General features: G+C 42.5%; 1 protein-coding gene and 1 long non-coding RNA gene across 7 annotated transcripts in view; one reads left to right on the top strand and one right to left on the bottom strand.

The window, feature by feature from the left end:
• Positions 1-1,488: 1,488 nt before the first annotated feature.
• On the bottom strand, positions 1,489-12,205 carry LOC131580385 (uncharacterized). 2 transcript variants are annotated; one of them, XR_009277856.1, is made up of 5 exons: positions 10,196-12,205; positions 5,309-5,386; positions 4,649-4,875; positions 3,980-4,032; positions 1,489-3,905 (listed from the first exon to the last, which is right to left on the bottom strand). It is a non-coding gene; the product is annotated as an uncharacterized LOC131580385 (long non-coding RNA). The 2 variants fall into 2 exon arrangements; XR_009277857.1 differs by lacking the exon at positions 4,649-4,875 and having other exon boundaries at positions 1,489-4,032.
• Positions 12,206-13,670: 1,465 nt separating this feature from the next.
• INTS6 (integrator complex subunit 6) overlaps positions 13,671-22,266 on the top strand; it is a 39,089-nt gene continuing 30,493 nt past the window's right edge. For 3 of the 5 annotated variants that reach the window (XM_058841500.1, XM_058841489.1, XM_058841469.1), the window contains exons 1-3: positions 13,807-14,239; positions 14,484-14,561; positions 15,291-15,440. In XM_058841500.1, coding sequence (XP_058697483.1) covers positions 14,129-14,239; positions 14,484-14,561; positions 15,291-15,440 — 339 coding nt within the window. In that variant the 5' untranslated portion in view covers positions 13,807-14,128. Of the gene's footprint in view, positions 13,763-13,806; positions 14,240-14,483; positions 14,562-14,931; positions 15,177-15,290; positions 15,441-22,266 lie in introns of those variants that run through there. The other 2 variants (XM_058841478.1, XM_058841511.1) reach the window with 2 other exon arrangements.

Raw genomic sequence — 22,266 nt, 5'->3', positions numbered from 1 at the left:
TCATTTTTAGCTGTCATGCAAGTGCTGTTGGCTTTGTAACTGACTGTGAACATGTGAGAACAAAAAAAGTGATGCTGTGTCAGTGTGTGGGCTGCAAATGAGAACTCCTGGCTCATGCATTTTGCTCCATAAGCAGTTCTGGCATTGTATGCAGTCTTATTGCTGTTTCCTTTGTCCTCATTGATCCTGCTATAGTATTACTCACATTTTGGGCTCCCAACTTTCTGTAAAAAACCTCTGTAATTTTATTCACTGTCTTTTTGCTAGAACTTTCTGACCACTAATTCTTCTAAGCTCATTATTTTCATATTTTTCTAGGCCTCAGGACTTAATACTTCTTTTTTTTTTCTTCCCTGAATCTTCCCTCTGTGATATTGAAGAATCATAAAGTATCATCAGCAAACACAATTTTGTATCTGGAAAATGCATTAAAATCACCTATGTAACCTGTATGAGAGGTAAATAAATTTGTCTTACATAATGCATGAACTATATGAAAACTTTGAAGTGTTTCCTTTTCTTTCATCTAAAGTGTGCAGTTAAGAACATATCCAGGAAATATCAAGGAACAAAACCAAGTGCAAGGTCCTGCACCCAGATCAGTGTATTACCAATACAAGCCAGGGGATGAATGGACTGAGAGCAGCCCTGCAGAGAAGATCTTGGGAATACTGGTCAGTGAAAAATTGGATATGACCCAGCAGTGTGCACTCACAGCCCAGAAAACCAGTCACTCCCTGGCTTGCAACAAGAGCAGCGAGGCTAGCAGGTCCAGGGAGGTGATTCTTCCCCTGAACTCTTGTAGAGTACCCTTGTGAGACCCCACCTAGAGTGCTGCATCCAGGTTTGCTGTCCCCAGCACAGGAAGGACATGGACCTCTTAAAGATGGTCCAGAGAGCCACGAAAATGGTCAGAGGGCTTGAACATCTCTCCTATGAGGAAAGGGAGAGAGCAGGGGTTGTTCAGCCTGGAGAAGAGAAGGTGCCAGGGAAACATTATTGCAGTCTTTCAGTATATAAAGGGAGCCTGTAAGAAAGACAGAGGGACTTTTTACCAAGGCTTGTGGTGGCAGGACAGGTGGCAAGGTTTTAAAATGAAGGAACGTAGGTTTAGATTAGCCATAAGAAGTAGGTATAAGAAGAAACTTTTTGTAGGGAAGGCAGTAAGATACTAACATATTCAGAGAAACTGGGAATACTCCATCCTTGGAAGGAATGTTCAAGGCCAGGTTGGACTGGGCTCTGAGCAATCTGGTATAGTGGAAGGTGTCCTTGCCCATGGCAGGGGGGCTGGAACTCAGTGATCTTTAAGGTCCCTTCAAACCCAAACCATTCTGTGATTCTACAATCTGAGTGTACAAAGAGAAGAACAAGAAAACTACTATTAAAATATAAAGTAATATTAAAAATATAAAAATGTTTATTGCTTGTTAATACTGAAAGTACCTTTGAAGAAAAAATGAAGGCATAATTAAGAAATACAAAAAGTCTAATACAACTTATGGCCAAAAGGTCTTAGCAATGCTACTGCTAACAAAGCTCTGGCATAATTTTAATACATACTTTTCAACAGAAAATTTTTGGAGCTGGGCGGTTTTCTTGCAGTCAAGCCATTTTTACCCCTTACTGCAATTACATGGAAAGCTCCATATTGTACAAACAAAGTATCTGAATCCTTAAAAAATAGGTGGAACTCCCGCTAAGCTGCCAGTTTTGTCAACTCAGACCTGTGACAAAAGATTGCTTTAAAAGCTTGTGGTTCCTAAAGCAGGGCAACTGAACTCATCCCTCCTGTAGAAAATGATTTCTGCGAAGAAGTCCCAAGAAGCAGCTTGAGAGCAAAATTGCAGAAGTTTCAGTGTATACAGGGATTTATGACTCACTGCTGCAGGGCTGTTTGGAGTTAAAAAAGAATCCCAGATTGTCTAATCAAACTTTTGCATGTCTTACTCTGTGCCAATGTTATGTGCCACCTTTTCTTCAGCAGGCAAATCACCATTTCTGGCCATCACTGTGGCAAAAGGTTCCTCAACCTGTGAGCGCATATAGACATCCCAGTAATGCCACATTTAGATGGGACATTATCACGGATGGTGTTGTGGAGCATTTGGTTCAGATTACCTCCTGGCCATTCCTGATAATTTTTATTCTAGATAAATTGCAGCCAGAATGTCTGATTGCTTTGAACATCTTGCACTGTAGTAAGCCCATATGTTTATCGTCACAATCTACAGAGTGCCCTTTGATTTTGATGAGAGAACCATATCTGAGTCAAGTATAGCTGTCTTTGGGAGACTTCCTTTGGGACAAGAGTGGGTGTAAAAGCACTGGCCCACCATAGGACATCCACCAAATGTGAAATTCATGAAAGTGGGAGAAATACTCTTTACTGTAAAATAGGAAATGCTCTAGAGACAAGAGGCCACATGTATTTGGAGGGCAAAACCAATTATTCAGGCATGTCCTCATCTGTAACTCAGTGACCTCCTTGTATAAAAATATCATCTGACAAGATAGTAGAAATACTTCTGTGAAGATTGAGGAACTGATGAGTGTACAGCTTGTACCACTGAAAGTGCACTAGGAAACTCCAAATGGGAAAACAAAGAAAACCTGCGAGTCAGTCCAGCTGGGAAAGAGGAGAAAAAAATTTACAGTCTTAGTAGTTTTCATTAGCCCCCAAAATCCAAGCTAACTAGCCCCAGAACAGGCTCTGTATTGTATGCTTAATATGATCACGGGACAATTTTCACATAGATGCTCTAAACCAGGTATCAGTATCAAAAGATACAGGTGCTCAAAAGACTCCATAGGAGGCCAAGCAATGCTCTTGAAATCAAAAGAACTTGTCTGGTGTGTTGGATCAGTTACCAGTAACTGGAGGGGACTAGGGCAATAGTTATTTGCCAGTGAACCATGACAAGAAACAATAAGAATTGGCCATGTCTCCCAAAGTGTTCAAGTGAAAAGACACAGGAGAAGGGGAGAGGTAGTAATTAAGAACATGTAAAGACCCTTTAAACTGTACTGAATGAGTGTTGGAAACAGGTTTCTCCATCTGAAGAAAACCAAAAGTAGATAGGCATGTAGGCACATACTTAAACAAACAAAAATCCTCAAACTCCCCCAGCCAAAAAAAAACAAACCCACAACAAAACAGCCAACCAAACAAAAAAAAACCCAAACAAAAATGTCCCTCACCAAACTGAAAAAGAAACCTTTTGCCAAAGCTAGAGAGACCAAGACCAAATCTGCAGCAAGAAATTCAGGTACCTGCTCCAGCTCTCTAGCTCATAAAACAGACCAGACATTGTTCTTTGGGTTCTGAGGCCAAACTGTGTGTCCCAGCTTGCACTGAAGAACTACATTTTCTTCTTCACCTGAAAGTGATGACGTAAAATTGCTTTTGAGGAAATGACTCCTGCTCCATGCTGTCCTCCAAGCCAGATCCACGTACCATCTGAGAGGTTGCCAGGAGTTTCATGCCAAAATTGCCAAGTAATCCACCTATACATCAATTGCAAGAGCTCTGCATAGAATGCAAGAGCATTGGCTTCTAAACCTTACCAGTATAGATCCAGCTGCTGAAACTTTCTCCAGGGTTTTGGTACCTTCCAATCCAACAGTTTGGCCACAACGACCCTTTCACTGCAGAAACAGATACCAGTGAGGCACCTAGCAAACTTCCTGGCACTTCAGGAGCCATGTGGAGAGAGTCCCAGGCAGCTGCCAGGACCCCGACTGCTAGAGAAGCACTTGTATGCAGGCAGCCTAATTTGTCTCCTTCACAGTGGCACACACTGAAGTACAAGCCATCCTCTCAAGCACTTGACTGTGCAGATTTATGTTCTAGGGACTTCAGCACCTGGATTGCAGAATATCTCCACAGGGATGTCTGACTGGACCTGTATCAATCAACATTCAATTCCTTGACTCCCTCCTCTGGGAGATGAGTGCCAGATGTTAGGGACTCTCTTACCTCCTGTTTGATACAATCCTGCTTGACAATTTTCCTCTCACAAGTGCCGATAACTGAACAGAAAAAAAAAAAAAGCAATCCAGAAGAGAAACTAGGACAACTTTCCTATGCAGGGATAGGCTAGAACCTGATCTGAATGGGGAAGAGGAAAGAAGGAATGGTTGTGCAGCTGCAGCATGATTTCATACTGTGAACATATCACTCTAGTGCCTTCAAATCCTCTTGTAAGACTACATCTGCCATATGTGTAAAATGACAGTGAAAAAGGCTTTGCTACCACAGACCTTTTTACTTATCTGCCCTTTCCCCAACTTAAAGGTGTGCAGTGGGAGTTCTGACTTGTATTTATGTGGAACATTTATGGGAGTACTTTTTCTCTGAAATGATATTTTGATTAATTTCAGGGGTTTTCATTCATGTTCTTTGATTTTGGCAAAGGAAAAATATGTGCATCTGTGCATTGCATGTACACATATATGAACAAAGACTCAGAAGAAAATGAGGGGAAAATACCACTTCTGACTAGGCATAACAATTCTGAAAAGATATACACATTTTATGCTTTTGTTTTATAATAAGAGGTGACATGCTGCTCAGGAGCTGACTTGTAGCAGAATAGATTAAAATTCTTGGACCATCAGTAGCAAGAAATCACAGGGCTGTACTTACAGAGGTCATTAACTGTCCAGACATCTGTTGGGTAACAAATTCTGCCAAACATAGATCATGAAGTGGTTCTTGAATTATGCAAAGGATAATTTCACAATCCAGAAAACAGAGAACTCAAGCAGAGAAAGAGCTGTGTAAGACTTTCTTATTTCCAGTTGGGAAGGAATTCACTACAGAGTCAGAATTACAGGAAAGTTTGATGCTGGTGGCAGTGGTCTGCTGCATTGCTAGCAGTGCAATAAGGAACAGATTTAGATGATAGTCACAATTACAGTTATATACCCACAAAGTAGTTGACATTATAGTAAAATTAGCTGTATCAATAAGAGGGACACTGTGGCAAAAGTAAAAACTCCAAATGTCTCAGTGAAAACTACTGTAAAACATATTAACAAAAAAGAAATAGATTTCAGCATAATAAAAGGTAATTGAGAAACAATGGGCAGATGCAGAAAAGGAAAAATTTGTGCTAAGGTAGAAACAGTTTGGAGTGTTCTAAACAATGTATAAAATCAAGTATAATAGACTCTAATTCCCCTTGAAGAAGGAATACTGTCCCATTTTTCATAAATTAACTGCAGTAGCCAGTTGGTAAAGGATAACAAATGAGTCCAATTATGCCACACTGGACTATAATTGGGTTAAAGGGTTGTCATTTACCTCTGAAATGAGAGCTCAAATGATATCCATCAACCTTTGGAATCAGGAGTTATTCTGGCATCAGGAGTTATTTATTAGCTGCCGCCGAAGTCCAGGACACAGCACAACCAGTCATTGAAAAAACAAAGAGTGAAAACACTCGTCAGGAGAAATTAGTAGTTTTGGCTTTTTTTCCCTTGGCAGCTGAGGAGAGTTGTATCTAAGTAGATAAGCCATATCTAAGAAGAAATGTCAAGAAGAACATATTGTAACTTTTCCTGAAAGAGAAATAAAAAGGACCTGAAATGGAAGACATGAAGAAAAATAAAAATTGATCAAGGAAAATAAAATTTTATTAAACCAACCTGAAAACCTTGAACACTATTGGAATGGATATAATAGTTAAAAGCCTGTTTTTTGTCACCTTTGCATTGTTAAGTTTCATTCTTCGAGACCCCAGTTACATAAATCACTGCTAGCTTTATTCAAAAGTCACACAAACCAAAAAACAGAAATGCATGTATCAGTGTCAAGTTCCTAAGAAAACAGACTAACAGAAAATAGAAATACCTTAAAAGAGGAAAAGACCAGGAGAAACTCAGAGAAAATGTTACACTTATCACTCGACTGGTGTACACACACACTCTGCCAAACCTGGAGAAGCATACTTACTGTCAAAATGAATAATGTGATGGGCTTTCTTGGACTTTTTATTTTGGCCCCATGTTTGGAAAATAACCATAAATGGTATGTTGCCTTAAAAATGGCTTACCAACAGGAAAATATTAGAACTGATCCTGAAACATTCAAGGCTTTCCGATTGCAACATCATGAAATTGAAAGCCATCTCCAACGACAAAAGAACTCATCACTGACAAAAATAGCACTGCTTGCTGAAGACTGTTGTTATGAAAAAGGGTTACACTTGTAATTCAGGCTATGCTATAAGCTGTTCTCAAGTCAATTCTAAAATTTTCCTAATGAGAAATGCTTTTGTAGTCTCTAACTCAGTAAGAATTATCCTTTTGCAATTTTCAAAGCTGTGTTTTAAGTGTCCTTCCTTCTCATTTGAAATATTTATAAAACAAGACACTATTTTTCTGCAAATTGGTGCAGGACAGATTTGCCCACTGTGGCCACCCACTAAAGTTTTCTATGCCAAATAGGCCTTAAATCAGGGCTTCAATGGGTACATAAAAGTAGAAAAGAAAAAACCCTCTCACTTAATTTTATTTGCATCTCTTGAATTACATGCTCAGCAACAGTCCCAAACACCTTGACATAGGTCCTTAAAGGCATGAAATACAGATGATAGATTTCCTCTCTGGATGAGAGGCTTAATTGGGTTAATTGTATTCTGGAAGACCTATGTCTGTGCTTAATAGATGGCTTTTGTAGAGATTTCCGATTAGCTACTAGTTGAGATTTGATTAAGTCTTCATTAACTGATAAGTGGAAAAAGATCAACTGGTCCATATTCCATTCAACATCAGTCACCAGCTGCTTTGCAGGGAGCAACTGAGTGCATCTTTATTTTAGAGTGCATTTTGATTTTGGGCAAAAGATGGCAATGCATAATAATCACATTCAGAGTAAAAGTTGGACAAAAAACCTCTACAGTGAGGTAATATTTTAAAGGAAGAACTCCCAGCTCTCGAATACTACATGCAGGTGTGATACCTCAGTGGGAAACAGTTTATGGATGAATGAATAATTCTGTCTGTTTACCAAGACTATACACATTACATTTGCCATTAAAAAAACCCAAACTAAACAAACCACAAACAAAAAAAACCTCAACCCATTGCTTTGCCTCCCTGGAAAGTGCTTGTAGGCTACCTTTTATCTGTAAGTGCTTTATAATCCAAGCTGATTGTAGCTGAAATTGGTGTCCCTTAGCTGCTTGATTAGTTAGATAAATTCTGTACGCTTGTGTCTGGGATCCATGGTAATGGAGTTACGTTGCTATGCTATGAAATGTGCAGGAAGGTCCAGCACTTCAGGAAGGATATGATTTCCAGGGCTAATGAAACTTGGTAGTGAAGGCAAGAAGGAATGCTTGGAAGAATGAACAAAAGCAATCACTGGAACAGTGACAGGGGATTGATTGCTCAGTTCTAGCGGGTACAGGCAAGGCATCAATGCCCCAGGAAGGTTTCCCTGGGAGGGCTGTAACAACCACCCCAAAGATCATTTAAAAGTGGTCTTGTGGAGGAAAAGTATCATGGTTCTGTTCCTGTCATCCTGAGGAAAGCCTGCATGGAAACATTTTTACAGGTATTTGTGTGGAGGATGCATTAACCCCTGAAACCAGAGCAGATTGCTACATATGATCTTTCTCAAGTTTTCAATAGACCTGTTATCTCTGGCCATTCTAGCAAGAGAAGATTTTTTTTTGCCCTGGCATAACAAGCAAAAGTCTCCTCAAACCTGTTGGTTTATTGAATGCAGAAGACTCCTCCTGTGTTCATGACCTGGCAGCTTCCACCAGCATCTCAAGGATGGAAAATGAGAGGGGAGGGGAGCGGAGGGGGAAGGAGGGAGGGAGGGAGGGAGGGAGGGAGGGAGGGAGGGAGGGAGGGAGGGAGGGAGGGAGGGAGGGAGGGAGGGAGGGAGGGAGGGAGGGAGGGAGGGAGGGAGGGAGGAAGGGAGGAAGGGAGGAAGGGAGGAAGGGAGGAAGGGAGGAAGGGAGGAAGGAAGGAAGGAAGGAAGGAAGGAAGGAAGGAAGGAAGGAAGGAAGGAAGGAAGGAAGGAAGGAAGGAAGGAAGGAAGGAAGGAAGGAAGGAAGGAAGGAAGGAAGGAAGGAAGGAAGGAAGGAAGGAAGGAAGGAAGGAAGGAAGGAAGGAAGGAAGGAAGGAAGGAAGGAAGGAAGGAAGGAAGGCAGGCCTTATTGTATGTTAGAGGGTGTTTATGCTAGAGGGTGTTTTATGTTCCCTTTGGATCTTGATGCACCAGCTTAGATACTCAAGACACAATAAAGGCCCAGGGCTGAGACAGGGTTTTGTTCTTGACCAGAACCCTAATTTAAGTGAAAGGAGCAATATAACAGATCAAGAAGGATAAAAAAGAACTGTAAGTCTATTTGAATTCTCATGTGTCCTACCTTATTGCAACTGTAATTTTGAAAAGTTGAAGTAGATTTTTCCATACTTAATATTCCTCCATGTTACCAAATAGGAGAGGTCTTGCTCTGTTAAACACTGTTACATACATATGAAGACAGTGCATAGTCTAAAGACCTTTCAATCTATGACCAGTAATATTAACGAAAAAGCATGTATCAAAATCAGTTTTTAATGCCAAAACCCTCCTTATCTTCTATTCAGGTGTCTTGCAACTTCTCCATCATTAACTGACTGAATTCTGCTGTCACAGCCAGATGACCTCAAAGAGTTCAGGTTTTTTCTCTGAAAACAGTCTTACACTTCTATCATAATTTTATTTGTAAGTAGCTAAGTACTTCACAAATACTCATGGACTTAAGTTTCCCAGTACCTACATTCAGTCTGCACAGTTAGAAAACAAGCTCTGTGAAGCTCCTGTTGTATCCATTTCCTTGCATTTCCACATTAACTGTTCTTCCCTGGGATGGTACACTGTTCTTCGCTGTGGTTCCAACTCCCAAGCCAGGAAACAGCAAGGGATTTGGATCACTGGAGGGGTGGTGGGGAATACAAAAAATCCCTAGGAAGCTTCAAAGGCTATCCTCTGGGTTTCCCAATGGATGGACAATGAAAAAGAGGCTGTCTTTGAAGACAGGCCAAGAGAAGCCAGAATGCCACTTCTTTCAGAGGTCATTGTTCTGCAGGGAGATGTAGTTTCACTGTGTTCTGGTGCTAGGGAACCCAAAGTACAGGCTTCTAAAAGGTGCTAGTTTCAAAGGAAGGCAGCTGCCTCTACAAGTCTTGAAAAAATAGGCATCCTCATTCAAGTCCTAGAATATACATAAAAATAAGTTTTCTGTTTACCTAGGCTACCTGAATTATGAGATTAAATCAGTTTATCTTTGGTAAGAATTTCAGGAGGAAGGAAAAAAAAAATTAGACTCAAACCCTGCTGCATTGAAACTCGTAAAGGAACCCAACAGGACAAAACACCCCCATCCCCGCAACAATATATGCTGCCATGTATGCAAGACAAGTAAGCAGTAACATTTTATTTGTAGCAAAAAAGCAAGTGAGTTGAATGCACAGAACATGGATAAAGGAAGACTAAAAAAAGAGGACACAAGTATTAAAAGATAAATTGAAACTCAGAATGTTATATTAAGAGATATGTTTTAATGATATGCAGTAGGATTAAATTAGGAAATGGAAAAAGTAACTGTAAAATATGGGGGGAAGCATTTAATAATGACAATCTAAAAGGCTACAGAACTGTATTCTAAAGAAAGCTCAGAAAAATTTCCCTGTATCATTAGGACTTGAGCTGACTAATCTAGAAATTTTCTTTGTGAACATAATTCCATATTGAGGAGAAAGACAATTGAAAAAAGAAAAAAAAATATACTATCATAGTTCTCAGACCTGATTGAAGGTCATTAACACAGCATCTTCCATTCAATTCTGAAGTTTAGGACAAAATGAGGCCTACACTATGTGATAATAGAAAAAAATCTCAAAAACATCAACTTGGAGAAGAAGCTATTTAAGGAAAAACACAGTAACAGCAAATGATAAAAAAATGCTTGTCAGCTTTTTTCATATGATGGGGGTTTTAAGTATATTTTTACACTTATACTCGATTTTTGGGTTATTGACTTAGCATTCAAATGTAAAGTAAATCTGCACCTTCAATACTACCTTATTTGTCCCCAAATGGACAACACCCATTCTCTGAAGATGAGAAAACATTCTTAGGCATACATATACATTCATGCTTTCTTATCGATGTACAATAAATACAAACCTGTATAGAAGCAGGTGGAATCTTTTGCATCATGAGGACAGCCAGAGTATTCCTCCAGCCAGAAGCTTGCTCTAATCATTCATCTTGACTCAGGAGAAAAGGTAGAACTGGCTCATTTGGACTGTGCATGGGGTGTCACTTTGCCCACCATATTAAAAAAAAAAAAAAGTAAAAGAAAGATGCATCTGTTTTCAGTGGCAGACTCACTCGGTCTCCCTGCTCAGATGTGTCAGCTCTGCCAGTAACGAGCATAAGCACTAATATCACTGGGGTTTGTTCCTTTGCAGCCAATCTCCCACACAGATTTATAAATGCAGCTCTGATGGCAGTACCAGCCATTATGACTCTCACATCAAGAGGCTGATGCACACTTAGGGCTTAGGTTGATTACCTGTCTTTGAGAGAATCTTTCTCAATATTAATCAAATTGGCCTGCTCCCAGCAGCAAAGTACCAATGCCTACCACAGACAACACACACCCAGCCGTGATTCTGCCCTATAGCGGATCTAATATGGATCTAATGTAAGATGCATAGGGGCAGGAAGGACTGGATGCTCCAAATGGCCTCAAAGATAACAGCAAAAAGCATAAAGGAAAGTACAGTAAATTAGTTTCCCTATATAAATCCCACTGGAACTGTGTATAAGTTTTGCCTGTGGGATTCTTGCTTCAGTGACGATTATCAGGGTTGAGGGCACAAGGGGTAGAGTGGGGCCAGCTTCTTCGATCTCACTTTCCTCTTGCATTGGCAAGAGAGTTACAGCATGCCTACAGCTTGCAGTATTCAAAGCTGATTCAGAATCCATGCTGGTTTATAACTGGTTCTACCACCATGAATGAACATGGCTTTTTCCCTGGTCTCTCTTCACTGACTGGCAACAAAACATAACATTTCCAAGTGGCCTTTCAGGATTTATGCAAAGTCTTCATGGCCCAGGCTGCCTTCAACCATGACATTTTCTTGGTATGGCAAGGACTCTAAAATGCCTCTTTTCCAGCACTTTGGAGAAGGAACCATTCCAAAAGTTTCCTGGTTTTCAGATGTTCCCTGAGAAGATGCATGTTTTACACATCAAAGTGATGGCTTTATTGGGATGGTCAATGAAATATCAGCAACATACAAATAGAATATGGCATGTCTGAACACTGTGCTTATCTCAGAAATTTAGAAGGAAGCCAGTTAAAGGCCATCACCATACACTCTGTCGACATTACTCCCAAATGAAATTACCAATCCCAAGGCATGATTTGCTAAAGCAGCACCGTAGCCTAGAACTTGAATCCCACTACCTTAGGGAGACACTTATTACTCTTCCAGCAGTCAGTCTTGCGGACCTCAGATGCTGCAGAAGATACCTTTAACTTTCTTGGGGACCTGAGGGGACAGAAGGTGTCCCAAAATACCACTGTGGAGAGAAAATTACTGTGAACCAAGCCTCTCTGACAGTCCAAATGTTTTACTGTGTAACAGGGACTGGCATGCAGCTGGATTCCAGGGAAACCCAGCAATGTGGCCTCTGTGGTACCTGCTGGTTTTCTCCCTCTGACAGGAGGGATTCAGATTAAACAGTAGAACCTGTACCAGAACAGCCTTGCTGCAGGTCATGAGACCCAGCACCACTGCTTGAGCTCTAATACTGAACTTCTGGGAAGATAAAAGCAGCTCGAGTCACCAGGTGCACATGAGCTTGGGCACTCTCACCACCACCAGCACGATCCACAGTTAGAAATAATCATAGCAAAAAGAAGTTACTTTCAAAGTTGCTGTATTTTGGTCTGCACCAGCTCCAAAGATTCCTTCCCAGTTCTCTGGATCCTTAAGATTGGAGATACTTTAATGGCCTTGAATGGTAAACTGGGCTGAAAGGAAGTGTCCTTGATTTCAACCCAAAGCCTAAGAAAGGATGGCACAGGTCACAGGTGCAGCACTGACAGGAAAGCCAAAATAAGCTGCTTGAAGGCATAAGAATGCATACCAATTTGCAATGGAAATGCAATTCTATCCCTCTCTTCCTAGAAATGCTAATCTTCCATTAGTCTTAAAAAAAAAAAGTAAAAAAAATAAAAAAGGCTAATCAAGCTCTTGCTTAACAAGACAGAAATCTTGCCTGGAAGACCAAGATGAATCAAGCCAAAACACTGCCAATTTTATACTAGGAGAAGGAAGGAGCACAGTGGCTTTAAACCTTCTAGAGCGGTAGCTGTGGAAGCACATCAGCTGGATCAAGGAAAAAAAAAATCAGTCAGATAGGAAGCAGAGCATTCTCCTGAAAAGATTATGCTAAGAAATGGCTCTGGAGTTACTGCTCCAAGGCTGTGAGCAGAAACAGCAGACTCAGTTGCTGGGGGAAAAAAACCCAAACCCTAACAAATCGCCAAAAATCTGAGAACAGAGACCTTCATCATTAAGTGGTTAGCAACACTCCGTAATTACAAGATTTATAAGAACTAAATTTGGAGTGCCTTAGCACGGATGAAAGAAACCTTAGTAGTTAATCATTGCCCGTATGGAAGGAAAAAGGTCACAGCTAAGGCTAGCCTTAAATTTATTTTTTTTTTTTTTCCTAGGGATCGAGTGAAAGGCCAGACGGTGTCTCTGGGATTCATCATCAAAACGGTACCGGACCGTCTTCTGCATCCCAAACCCAGTGCACACGACAGGCGACCCCCGTGCTGCCTGCCAGGAGCCGAAGCTCCCTCGAGGAGCGAATTCCACCCCCCACCCCCCCCGCTCCCTCAGCACCGAGGCCGGCGGGACTCCCCGGACGCCTCCAGGGCCGGAGGGGCTGCGCTGGCATCTGGCTGCAGCACAGGTCACCCAGAGCCCCTAAAGGACTCCCCTCGTCCCGGCCAGGGGACAGAACCCGCTGTGGGGGCAAGTGGGGGAACCGCAGCTACAAGGAGAGCGGCGGCGCCCGGACACGGGGCGGGGAATAGCGCCCGCCCTCTTCCCTCCCTCTTTCCTTCCTTCCCACCCCCGTGACTCACCCGCCGCTCCCGGCGGCGACAAGCCGCCAGCGCCGGAGTCACCGCCCCGGCCCGGCCCGGCGCTCCCCAGGGGCCACCCCCGCCCTCCCCGAGCGGGCGGGTCGGGCAGGGCGCTGCCCCCGAGGGACGCGTCACCCCGCAGCCCTCGAAATAGCTCAGCGAGAGGGGCGGCGGCGACAGATCCCTCCCTCGTCCGTCCCTCCCGTCCCGCCCGCGCCGCCCCTCCGCATGCCCTGCGCCTGGAGCGCGTCCATAGGAGCACCGGCGCTGCCCGCCCTGCCCCGTGTCCCCCGGCCAGCCGCCCCACAGCCCGCGGCTGCGCCTGCGCGCCCCCGCCACCCGCGTCCCCGACGGCTGCGGCCGGTCCGCCCCGCCGATTTGAATATGCTAATGAGCGATTACCGGGACCCTATGGTGGAGCCGGGAGGCAGTCACGTGGGACGGGGACGTGTCCTTGATGGGCGGGGCCGACCTACCCAGGCTGCCTTAAAAGCGAGCGGAGAGCGAGGAAGCGCCTCAGTCAGAGCGAGAAAGTGCCGGGGTGGCGGGGCTGCGGCTGCTCCGCCTGAAACTTCTGAGTAACATCAACAGGGGGAGGGGAGGGCGGGCGGCGGTGGAGGAGGAAGGTGGTGGTGGGGGGAAGGTTAGCCAGCAGCGCAGCCCTATCCGCCTCTCCCTCATAAACCAGCCTGTGTTGGGTTGAGCAGGCCCCTCACACAAAGGAGGGCAGGGCAGGCAGGGCTGCCCCCCCTTCCCCCCCGCCTCGGCAGAGGGGCAGCGGGGAGGCGCCCTTCCCCGTGCACAGCACTCACAGCCACTTACTCCTCTCCCGTCCCCCGTCTTCTCTCTCTTCCCCCCCTTTTCCCCTCACCTCCCCCACGGTTCTCCCCTCAGCCCCCCGCCCGCTGTCCATGTAGCCGTCCGGCCGCCGGCCCCTCCGCACTATGCCCATCTTACTCTTCCTGATAGACACGTCCGCCTCCATGAACCAGCGCACCCATCTGGGCACCACCTATCTGGACATAGCCAAAGGCGCTGTAGAGACTTTCATGAAGGTACCGGGCTCTGCCTTGCGAGAGGAGGCGAGAGGAAGCGAGCGAGAGTGACTGCGCGGGGAGGGGAGGGGGCGGCAGGGAGCGGGGGGCTGCCTGGGCCGGGGGCGCGGGGCGAGGGCGGGCGGGAGGGAGCGAGAGAGTGCGTGTGTGTGCGGGGAGGGAGGGGAGGGCCGGGCCGAGCCGGGGGGCTCCGCTGGCGGCGCCGCCTCTCGGCTCACCCTCTGCTTTGTCCCCCGCGCCGCAGCTCCGAGCCCGGGACCCGGCCAGCAGGGGAGACAGGTACATGCTGGTCACTTTCGAGGAGCCTCCCTACGCTATCAAGGTAACCCCCGCTCACCCCCCCTTCTTCCCCGGCCTCCTTCCGGCCCGTCCGCCCCTCGCCCGCCTCGCCCCGGCTGCCGGCAGTCCGGGGGAGCGCGGCACACACGGGCTCCGGCGGCGGCGCTGACATCAACATGGCCGACGCTTTTCCCCTGTGCGGTGTGTGCGAGCAGCAATGAACTGTGGGGGATATTTATTCAAGTTGGGAGAAGTGACAGCAACTCCAAGGAGAGTTCGGCTTGGAAGGGGCGAGCCGGGGAAAGGACCGACTTCAGCCCGGAGAGCCCCGGACTCGGAAGGGGACGGCACTTCCCTGGCCCCGCCACGGCGGGGGAGGGGGGGACGCACCGCGCGGGGGAAGGGGGCGGCGGGTCCACATGACACAGGACGGTGAACCTGTTGGAGGTCGCTTCACAGCGCAGTTGGCGTCTATCTGGGCACAACTCTGAGAGGGTGATGTAAATAGCTCTAAGGTCTGGGCACCGGTGTCCTCAAATTTGTCCCGTGGAACAAAACAAAATGCTTTTGCGTTTGGTAAATGGGGAGTGCTAAAGATTAAGAGAAGTGCATTGTCTCAGGCTTTTTGGATCAATATCAAATACTGCTAACTTCTGAGGTATTTTGTTAGCATTTGTAGTGAGCCGCATGCAGTGGGGAAGGCTCTTTGTAGCCTAACAAGAGAGCAAAACTCGTCTCTGCAGAATGAATCTTCTCATGTTTCTCTTTGCAGGCTGGCTGGAAGGAAAACCATGCAACGTTTATGAATGAACTGAAAAACCTTCAAGCTGAAGGACTTACGACTCTTGGCCAGTCCCTAAGGACAGCTTTTGATTTATTAAATTTAAATAGATTAGTAACTGGCATAGACAACTATGGGCAGGTAGGTTGACTGTTGCTAGGTGGAAAAATCTTAAAACAAACTTCCCAGAGACAGCAATTAGCTAGTTGTCCAAAGTGGCATCTTCATGGAATATTCAATATGGGGGCTTCTTCCAAAGTAAGCAGAGTTCAGCTAGCTTGAAGAAATACACTCACTGAATACAGTCTGGTACCCAACTTACTTTTTTCCTTTGATTTCAGTCATTTCTCAATTTTTAAGCTGTGATGTAGCCTCCAAGTTGACCTTTTCAGATAAAAGCTTTTTTTGTCAAGCGTGTCCTCAGTGCCTTAGCTGGTGAGCCTGTTAGGGTTATGAAAACTTTGCTTTCTCTATACAGTGCTGAACAGTTTGGGAGATGAGCCATTTTTCTAACAACACTGCATGTCCAAAAGTACTGGAAGGAGCACAACTTTTTCAAAACACTTTCTTTCCAGTGAGTTTACCCCAACATTTCTTTGCGTATGTGTATTTTTATAAACTTGCCTGTTGTATCAGAGCCTCGAGAGGCTGTGCTTTTTTAATCTCTCTATTGCAACTATCCCTTTAAAACAGGATTTTTTTGGTGTGGGCCAGCATTCTCATGCTCATTAGTATGAGCTGCTGAAATACAGATGTTGTAGGTTAAACACGTGCATTAGGACTCAGAGTTCTTTCTGGTGCTGGATCAAAGCCTGGATTTCCGTCACTTGAAGGGTACTGCTAGTGTTGGGCAAAGTATATAATGTACTTTTCATGTGGGGCCTACTGACTTGAATCTCCCCTTTTTGTGGTTATTCTCATGTAATTGTGTCCACTCTCTGAGGATTAGTGTTTAGTACTGCTCTTGGTATTTAACATGGGAATGTGGTTGTAAACATAAGTCCCCTTCTCTTTCCTAACTAAGCAGGGTTCGTGATAACATGCCATGTTTGTTTGTGAAGGAAATTTTTCATGCTGCATTGTATGGCTTCCCCATGAGATGATCAAGTGAGCCTAAACATTTTTACAATGCCGGTTTAGTGATGTAACTTAAAAAAAAAGTGCTAGTTCCACACATGGGAACACATTTTTTCCTACGGCCGTCTGCTGTCCTCATACATCTGTGTGTAATTTTCCCATTTTTCTGGTGTTTTTGTTTAGTTACAGGAGCTATATTACTCTTGAACACTTAACCCCTCTAGGCCCATACACAAAATACTTGCTCTTTCCCATTGCTACTGATAATTATTCTAATTAAACCCATGTCAAATAATTTGCTCTAAGTGAACCAGCTGTGCTCAACTGCTCAAGTGGGCAGTTGAGTTGTCATGACTGTTTTGACTCACTAGTAGTGTTCATTACTGCAATAGCTGCTCTTTTGCCTGTGAAACAATGACTTTGTTTGATCTGTTCTGGTTGCAAGTCTCTCTGGGCTTGAACCCATCCTCACTTAGGAACATTTTTCTCCATTCCACATGCGGAGCTGGCTGTTGAAGAGGTATTCACATGTTTAGTCAGGTGACTAAATAGAAATTCTAACTCTTTTTACCAAAAATAGATGAATGTATTGTAAATGGCAGGTCATCTGCTGCTCAAGTCAAAGGTTCCAATTTTGGCTATTCTAACCAAAATAGCAATTTTTAAAAAAGAAATCAAATTCCACAATACTTCAGCATTTGCAGGGTGAGATCTGGGGCAGCAAATTGTCCTCAGCTTCACACTGGTCTTTGTTTTGGTAGCTTGTCAGCTTGTTATTCTTGTCTACCACCTAAAATTTAGTCCAGACAAATGTTTACCATTGCATGGTGTAAGAAACTTAAAAAACCAGGAAAATAAAAGCGGTCAAAGTGCTTAGTTGCAATTGAAATAGTTTTCATTCAGAACAGAGATTGCTGATTAACTTTTTTCTAAAGAAGCTACAAATACTAAGACTATAAAATAGTAGTTAACTGAAATTTAGCAAGCAGATATTGGAAGACTGAGTATGTCAGAGTAAGAGAAGATAATTTTCCAAAAAAACCCCAATGTATAGACTATCTTAGGTGTGATATTATGTGATGTAATAAAATCCAAACTTCTATTCATCTTCTGCGGGAAATTTCTGTGGCTAAAAAATCTTTGGACTGTCATGCTTGTATTTTGGTGTATTGACAAACTTCTAAGTAGTTGCTGAGATCCACTTGTTACACAAAAATGAACAAATGTAAAACAGACTTTGCTTACACATGCAAATGACAAGACGTGATACAAGCCTGATGGGATTGTCTGGTTATGTCTCTACCAGTGTGATGTCTTGTACCCCTGCTGAGTGTGAACTGTTTAAATGGCAGAGTGACTCAATATACTCGATTTCTTTCAAAGTTGACCAGAGTTCTCCATCAGCTGACCTTCTGAACAAGAATGGTGGCTGAACGGTCATTCTGAAGTTGGGGAAAATCTGCTTCATATTTTCTTGCAGCTTTAATGCTTGGATTTTTATTATGAGTGTTTATCATACTGCTCTTTAAGCAAATAAGTACTGGCTTAGTTACTCATAAAGATTGAGTTACCATGTAATCAGCTGATCACAGGATCTCACGTTTAGATCTTAAAGGACACTGTCAACACACTTAAATGATCAAGAGCCTGGAAGATTTTTTTGTAAGCTATTTCTGATATAAATGCTATGTTATGGCATTATAAGTATTTTCCCTTACTGAGGGGTTGCTAGATCCAATTGTTTTGGAGGCTTTTGTCAAGAAAAAATGGTTTTGACAAGTACACATTTTAAGGTGGCTGTTCCTTTAACTTTTGCAGCACTTCAAGATTGATAATTTCACTGTTATACTGCTTGCATCCAATTATAGGTCTCCCCCCTCCTTAGTATGCTTTATGATGATTATGATAGCAGAAGAATAAACCTTCAAACAGGGTGTCAGTTTTTAGAGTTCAGTAAAAATAGCAATCATTTTCACCTTCTGCATTTTTATGGAGGGCTTAGGGGGAAAAATACAGCATTTAGATGTCTTCAGGAAGAAATCTGTTGAAACACACCAAGATCAGTAAGGGTTTACTGTCACATCACGCAAAATATTGTACTTCATTAGCCCAGTTTACTCTTGGATATTTGACTTCTTATTTTCTCCAGTTCAGCTTTTGCATTATTTCAGGTAGTCTGAAAGACCAAGCCTTTTACCAGCAGGTTTTTTGTCCCCTTGAAGTACACTCTTAGGTCTTGCAACTGTGGCTTGTTCCGCAGGACATGAATAGTCACAATTTAACCAAATAGTTTTGTGTAGCAAATGTGCAGCTTGTTATAGTAGATAGAAGGGTTAAATACTGATAGATGTTTCTGTGGAAACAGAAGACATTCAAAATGTAGCTGCTGTTAAGAGTGAAAATGTAAACAAATAGTTGAAGTGAACCATTATTCAGTTACCTGCAGTTTGTGATGAGGTTTCTAAGACTGCACTAAATCTGAGGTAGGTAAAATATGTATCAATGATGTTTTGATTTTCACATGCAGAGGACCAACATAGCCCTACAAAAACTGGAATCTGATGGATTCTTGAAGTTGCTGAAACACTGATTTATTGATACCACATGTGTTTCATGTCGCCTGTTATTTGTGAAATGATGAAAGTCTTTTTTCAGCAGTATTGCATAGAGTAAGTTTGAGAGGATAAAATATACTTGAGTGCATTTCAAAGTGCTTGATATTTCAAAGTAGTTTTGTAATTTTTTTCAGGGTGAAATTGCTTTAATACTGCATATAGAAAGTGCTTTTTGATAATATAAGCTTCCTATGTTTTTTTTTTAATCTCACTAGCAGATTTTGTATATTTTTCTGCAGCATTACTACTGCTATGAGTTTGACTTTCAAACAACTCTAATGTAACAAAACCGTGTGCTAACTTTGTTGCAAGCAACAGAAAAGTCAACTCTAATGTGTCTAATACAAGTGGATTTAGAATAGGTATTTTTCATTCACAATGATGAATAAGATGCTGCCTGGATTTAGATTAGCACAAGAAACACTGGGTGATTTACCAGGCTGTGGACAGTCTTGGTGAAAGCCTTTTACTCTTTAGTGCGTTCTGCATATGAACAGAGTGTAACTAAAATTTTTTGAGGAAAAACTAAAATCCAAATGGAATTCAACTAATAAAGAATATTTTGGAAACTTAAAAATATGCTCAGAGCTGGAATGACCTATTTCTGACCTGGAAGTTGGAAGGTATCCTGCGTATGATGGCATTGTTTTTAAATAACTTGGGGTTTTTTGCCAAGTGTTTTGTTCATGCCATGTATGACCATTAAACAACACAATCTTAGGATAACTGCTACTTTATAGTTCTCTGAGTATATGTTTAGACCCATTTATGGCTACAGTAGCAGAAGTGCTAATGTGTTCCCACAGTAGAACTTGGCATTGGTATGTAGGGTTCAGGACGCTTTGCCATAATGGCTGAAATCCTGCAGTATTCCAACTACAGGTAAACAGTGTACCTAGGAGATAATGTCTAATCATGTAGGGACAAAACAGCTTTAAGTCACACATTCTAGGCTAACTGCTTGCTTATACGCTTGTCTAGGATCTCCTGAGCTTATAAAACCACAACAATCACTTGTGAAAGAAATACTGTTTCCAACATGGACTGCATTATGCTTTTGCAGTGATATGTTCTGTTTTCTTTAAATTGTTGAGCAGGTTTATTTTTCCAAGAGGCATTTGAGGATGATTGTTACTGGATTTTGTTCTCAAAAGTCAAAATCCTTTGAAGTATGGCTTTTGTCTTGGTATTTTGGGATCATAACACACTGCACTGAAATGGCCTGTGCTGCATGTGCCTCCAAATTTGGAACTAACGTTTAGGTTAGCATTTCCTGCTTTGTCATGCTGGCACTGTTGCATGTGCAGTTTGCTTCTCATGTTGGTAGAGGCAGAGCTTTGCATGTCTAGGGTAGCTCTCCTGGCCTCTTTTTTTGGTCTTCTTCGCCAAGAAAACCAAACAGGAGAATTTCAGACAGCAGTAAACAACTTCACAAGTGTAAGTGCAGTAATGGCAGAAATATGAGAGGCTTTCTCACAGTCTCCTGTTTTCTGTGGAACAGGAATGGATTTAACATGAAGCTGTATGCTTGCTGATGTCAAAGATCTGTATGTGAAGTGCTGGTAAAAATCAATCATTCTCATTTGCTGTGTGAGGAAATTAAGCATACTGGTTTGAACTTCTACCTTTCAGACCATAACCTTTAAACATGCCATCTTTGAAATTTTTTGTTAGTTTTGTTTTAGAGTACCCTTTAGTGAGAGCTGCAGCAAGCTCTGTTCAAGTGGTTTTTTACATTGTGAGCTGGAGCTGCTTGCCCTTTAGCCTTCCCAGTACAACAAAGTTCAGCAAAATGCTTAAATGATTTTAAAATCATTTGTCTAGTTCTAATTCAGTATGTTTTTAAAGAATTTGAAACAACCTTACATGAAATACTTTATTTTTTCCAATGGAAATAATCTCATCAATCTGTTCCATTAGCAGAAAGAAGATACTTCAAACAAATCTGATTTGGAAGGGGTAGTGCTGTAACATGTTCATTGATAAATTATCTGCATACACTGTGCATTTTGTCTGGCTACATTGAACAAATACAGAATGTCACTGCACTCATGTAGGGCACTGATAGTGTTTTCTGATGCTCAGTATACAGAGTGAGTAAAAACTGGCCTTCTCTCTTGCAACAGCCGTCCCATCTTTGAATCCTAGTATGCCAACTTGATTGTATGCATCTGTCTGTAAGGTATACTCAGCCTTACTCATCAGATTTCTGCTCTGGACCTTGTGGTCTCTCATGGGCCACAGTTATGCGAACCTTGCTTCAAGTGGTGTGACTTCATGTAGTAAAATAAATCAGTGATTGATCAGTGAGACTAATAAACTGGACTGAACTGTAGTGGTTCAAAATTGGTTTTAAACAGCTAAGTTGTTCCTGCTGTTGTGGTGATAAACTCCAGGAAGGAATTGTGGGGGAGTCTTTGGGAAGTTATTCTGAAGAATTGCTCTATGTTCATAGGTCAATATGCCACTTCTAGTCCACTCAGTCTAGTACAGTTGGTACTCTGGATTATTAGTCCCTAAAAATGTGGGGAGATTTTTGTATACAAGTCTGTATTTTCTCCTTGGTGGTGTGTTTTTTTGGTTTTTTTTCCCCTCTATTTAATGTGCTGGCAACTGTAGGACTCGTTACCCTTCTCCAGCATGTGGAGAATAGAGGCCTGGCTTAGCACTGTGAATTGCACTGACAGAGCCAGAACCAGCTCTGTAAAGTCATTGCTGTGAAGCAGAAAGGCTGCTGTAATTAGGGACTTGATCCAGGGCTTGGCAAGGTCAGTTATTTTTGGAATAAAACATTCAGAAATATTTTTAGGAAATATAACCAAAATCAAACTCAGTGTCTTTGGAGCTGACTTTAAAGTTATGTTTGGTATGGATTGTGTTATTTTATTTTTCTTAGAAAAAGTTGGTAAAGGCTCAAATGGAACCTGTTTTTAGTAGCTCACATTTACTATGTTTGCTCAAATAACTTTGAAAACTGGTGCAACTTACTGGCTGATTATCCAATATCAGATGATTTCAGTAGTGATGCATTTATTAATCTGTAGTGAACTGATAAGATGCATCTTTTTCTGTAAGTTACAATTTCCATTGCCTTAAAAATAAGATAAAAGTTGTGATTGCAGTTGATATTGCTGCTTAGGTAGTTAATTTAAGAAAAAGTTAAAGTTCTCCCTCTTCTGGGATTATATGTCTGTCATATCAGTACTTAAATATTTCAAATGTTAGTGGCCTTTTGTTCTTCATTTCAATGTGGTTTGTCACTGTTTAGTTACTTG

The sequence above is a fragment of the Poecile atricapillus genome, chromosome 1, assembly GCF_030490865.1.
Source record: "Poecile atricapillus isolate bPoeAtr1 chromosome 1, bPoeAtr1.hap1, whole genome shotgun sequence".
In the NCBI taxonomy this organism is placed as follows: domain Eukaryota; kingdom Metazoa; phylum Chordata; class Aves; order Passeriformes; family Paridae; genus Poecile; species Poecile atricapillus.
This window is presented reverse-complemented; position numbering and strand designations above follow the sequence as displayed.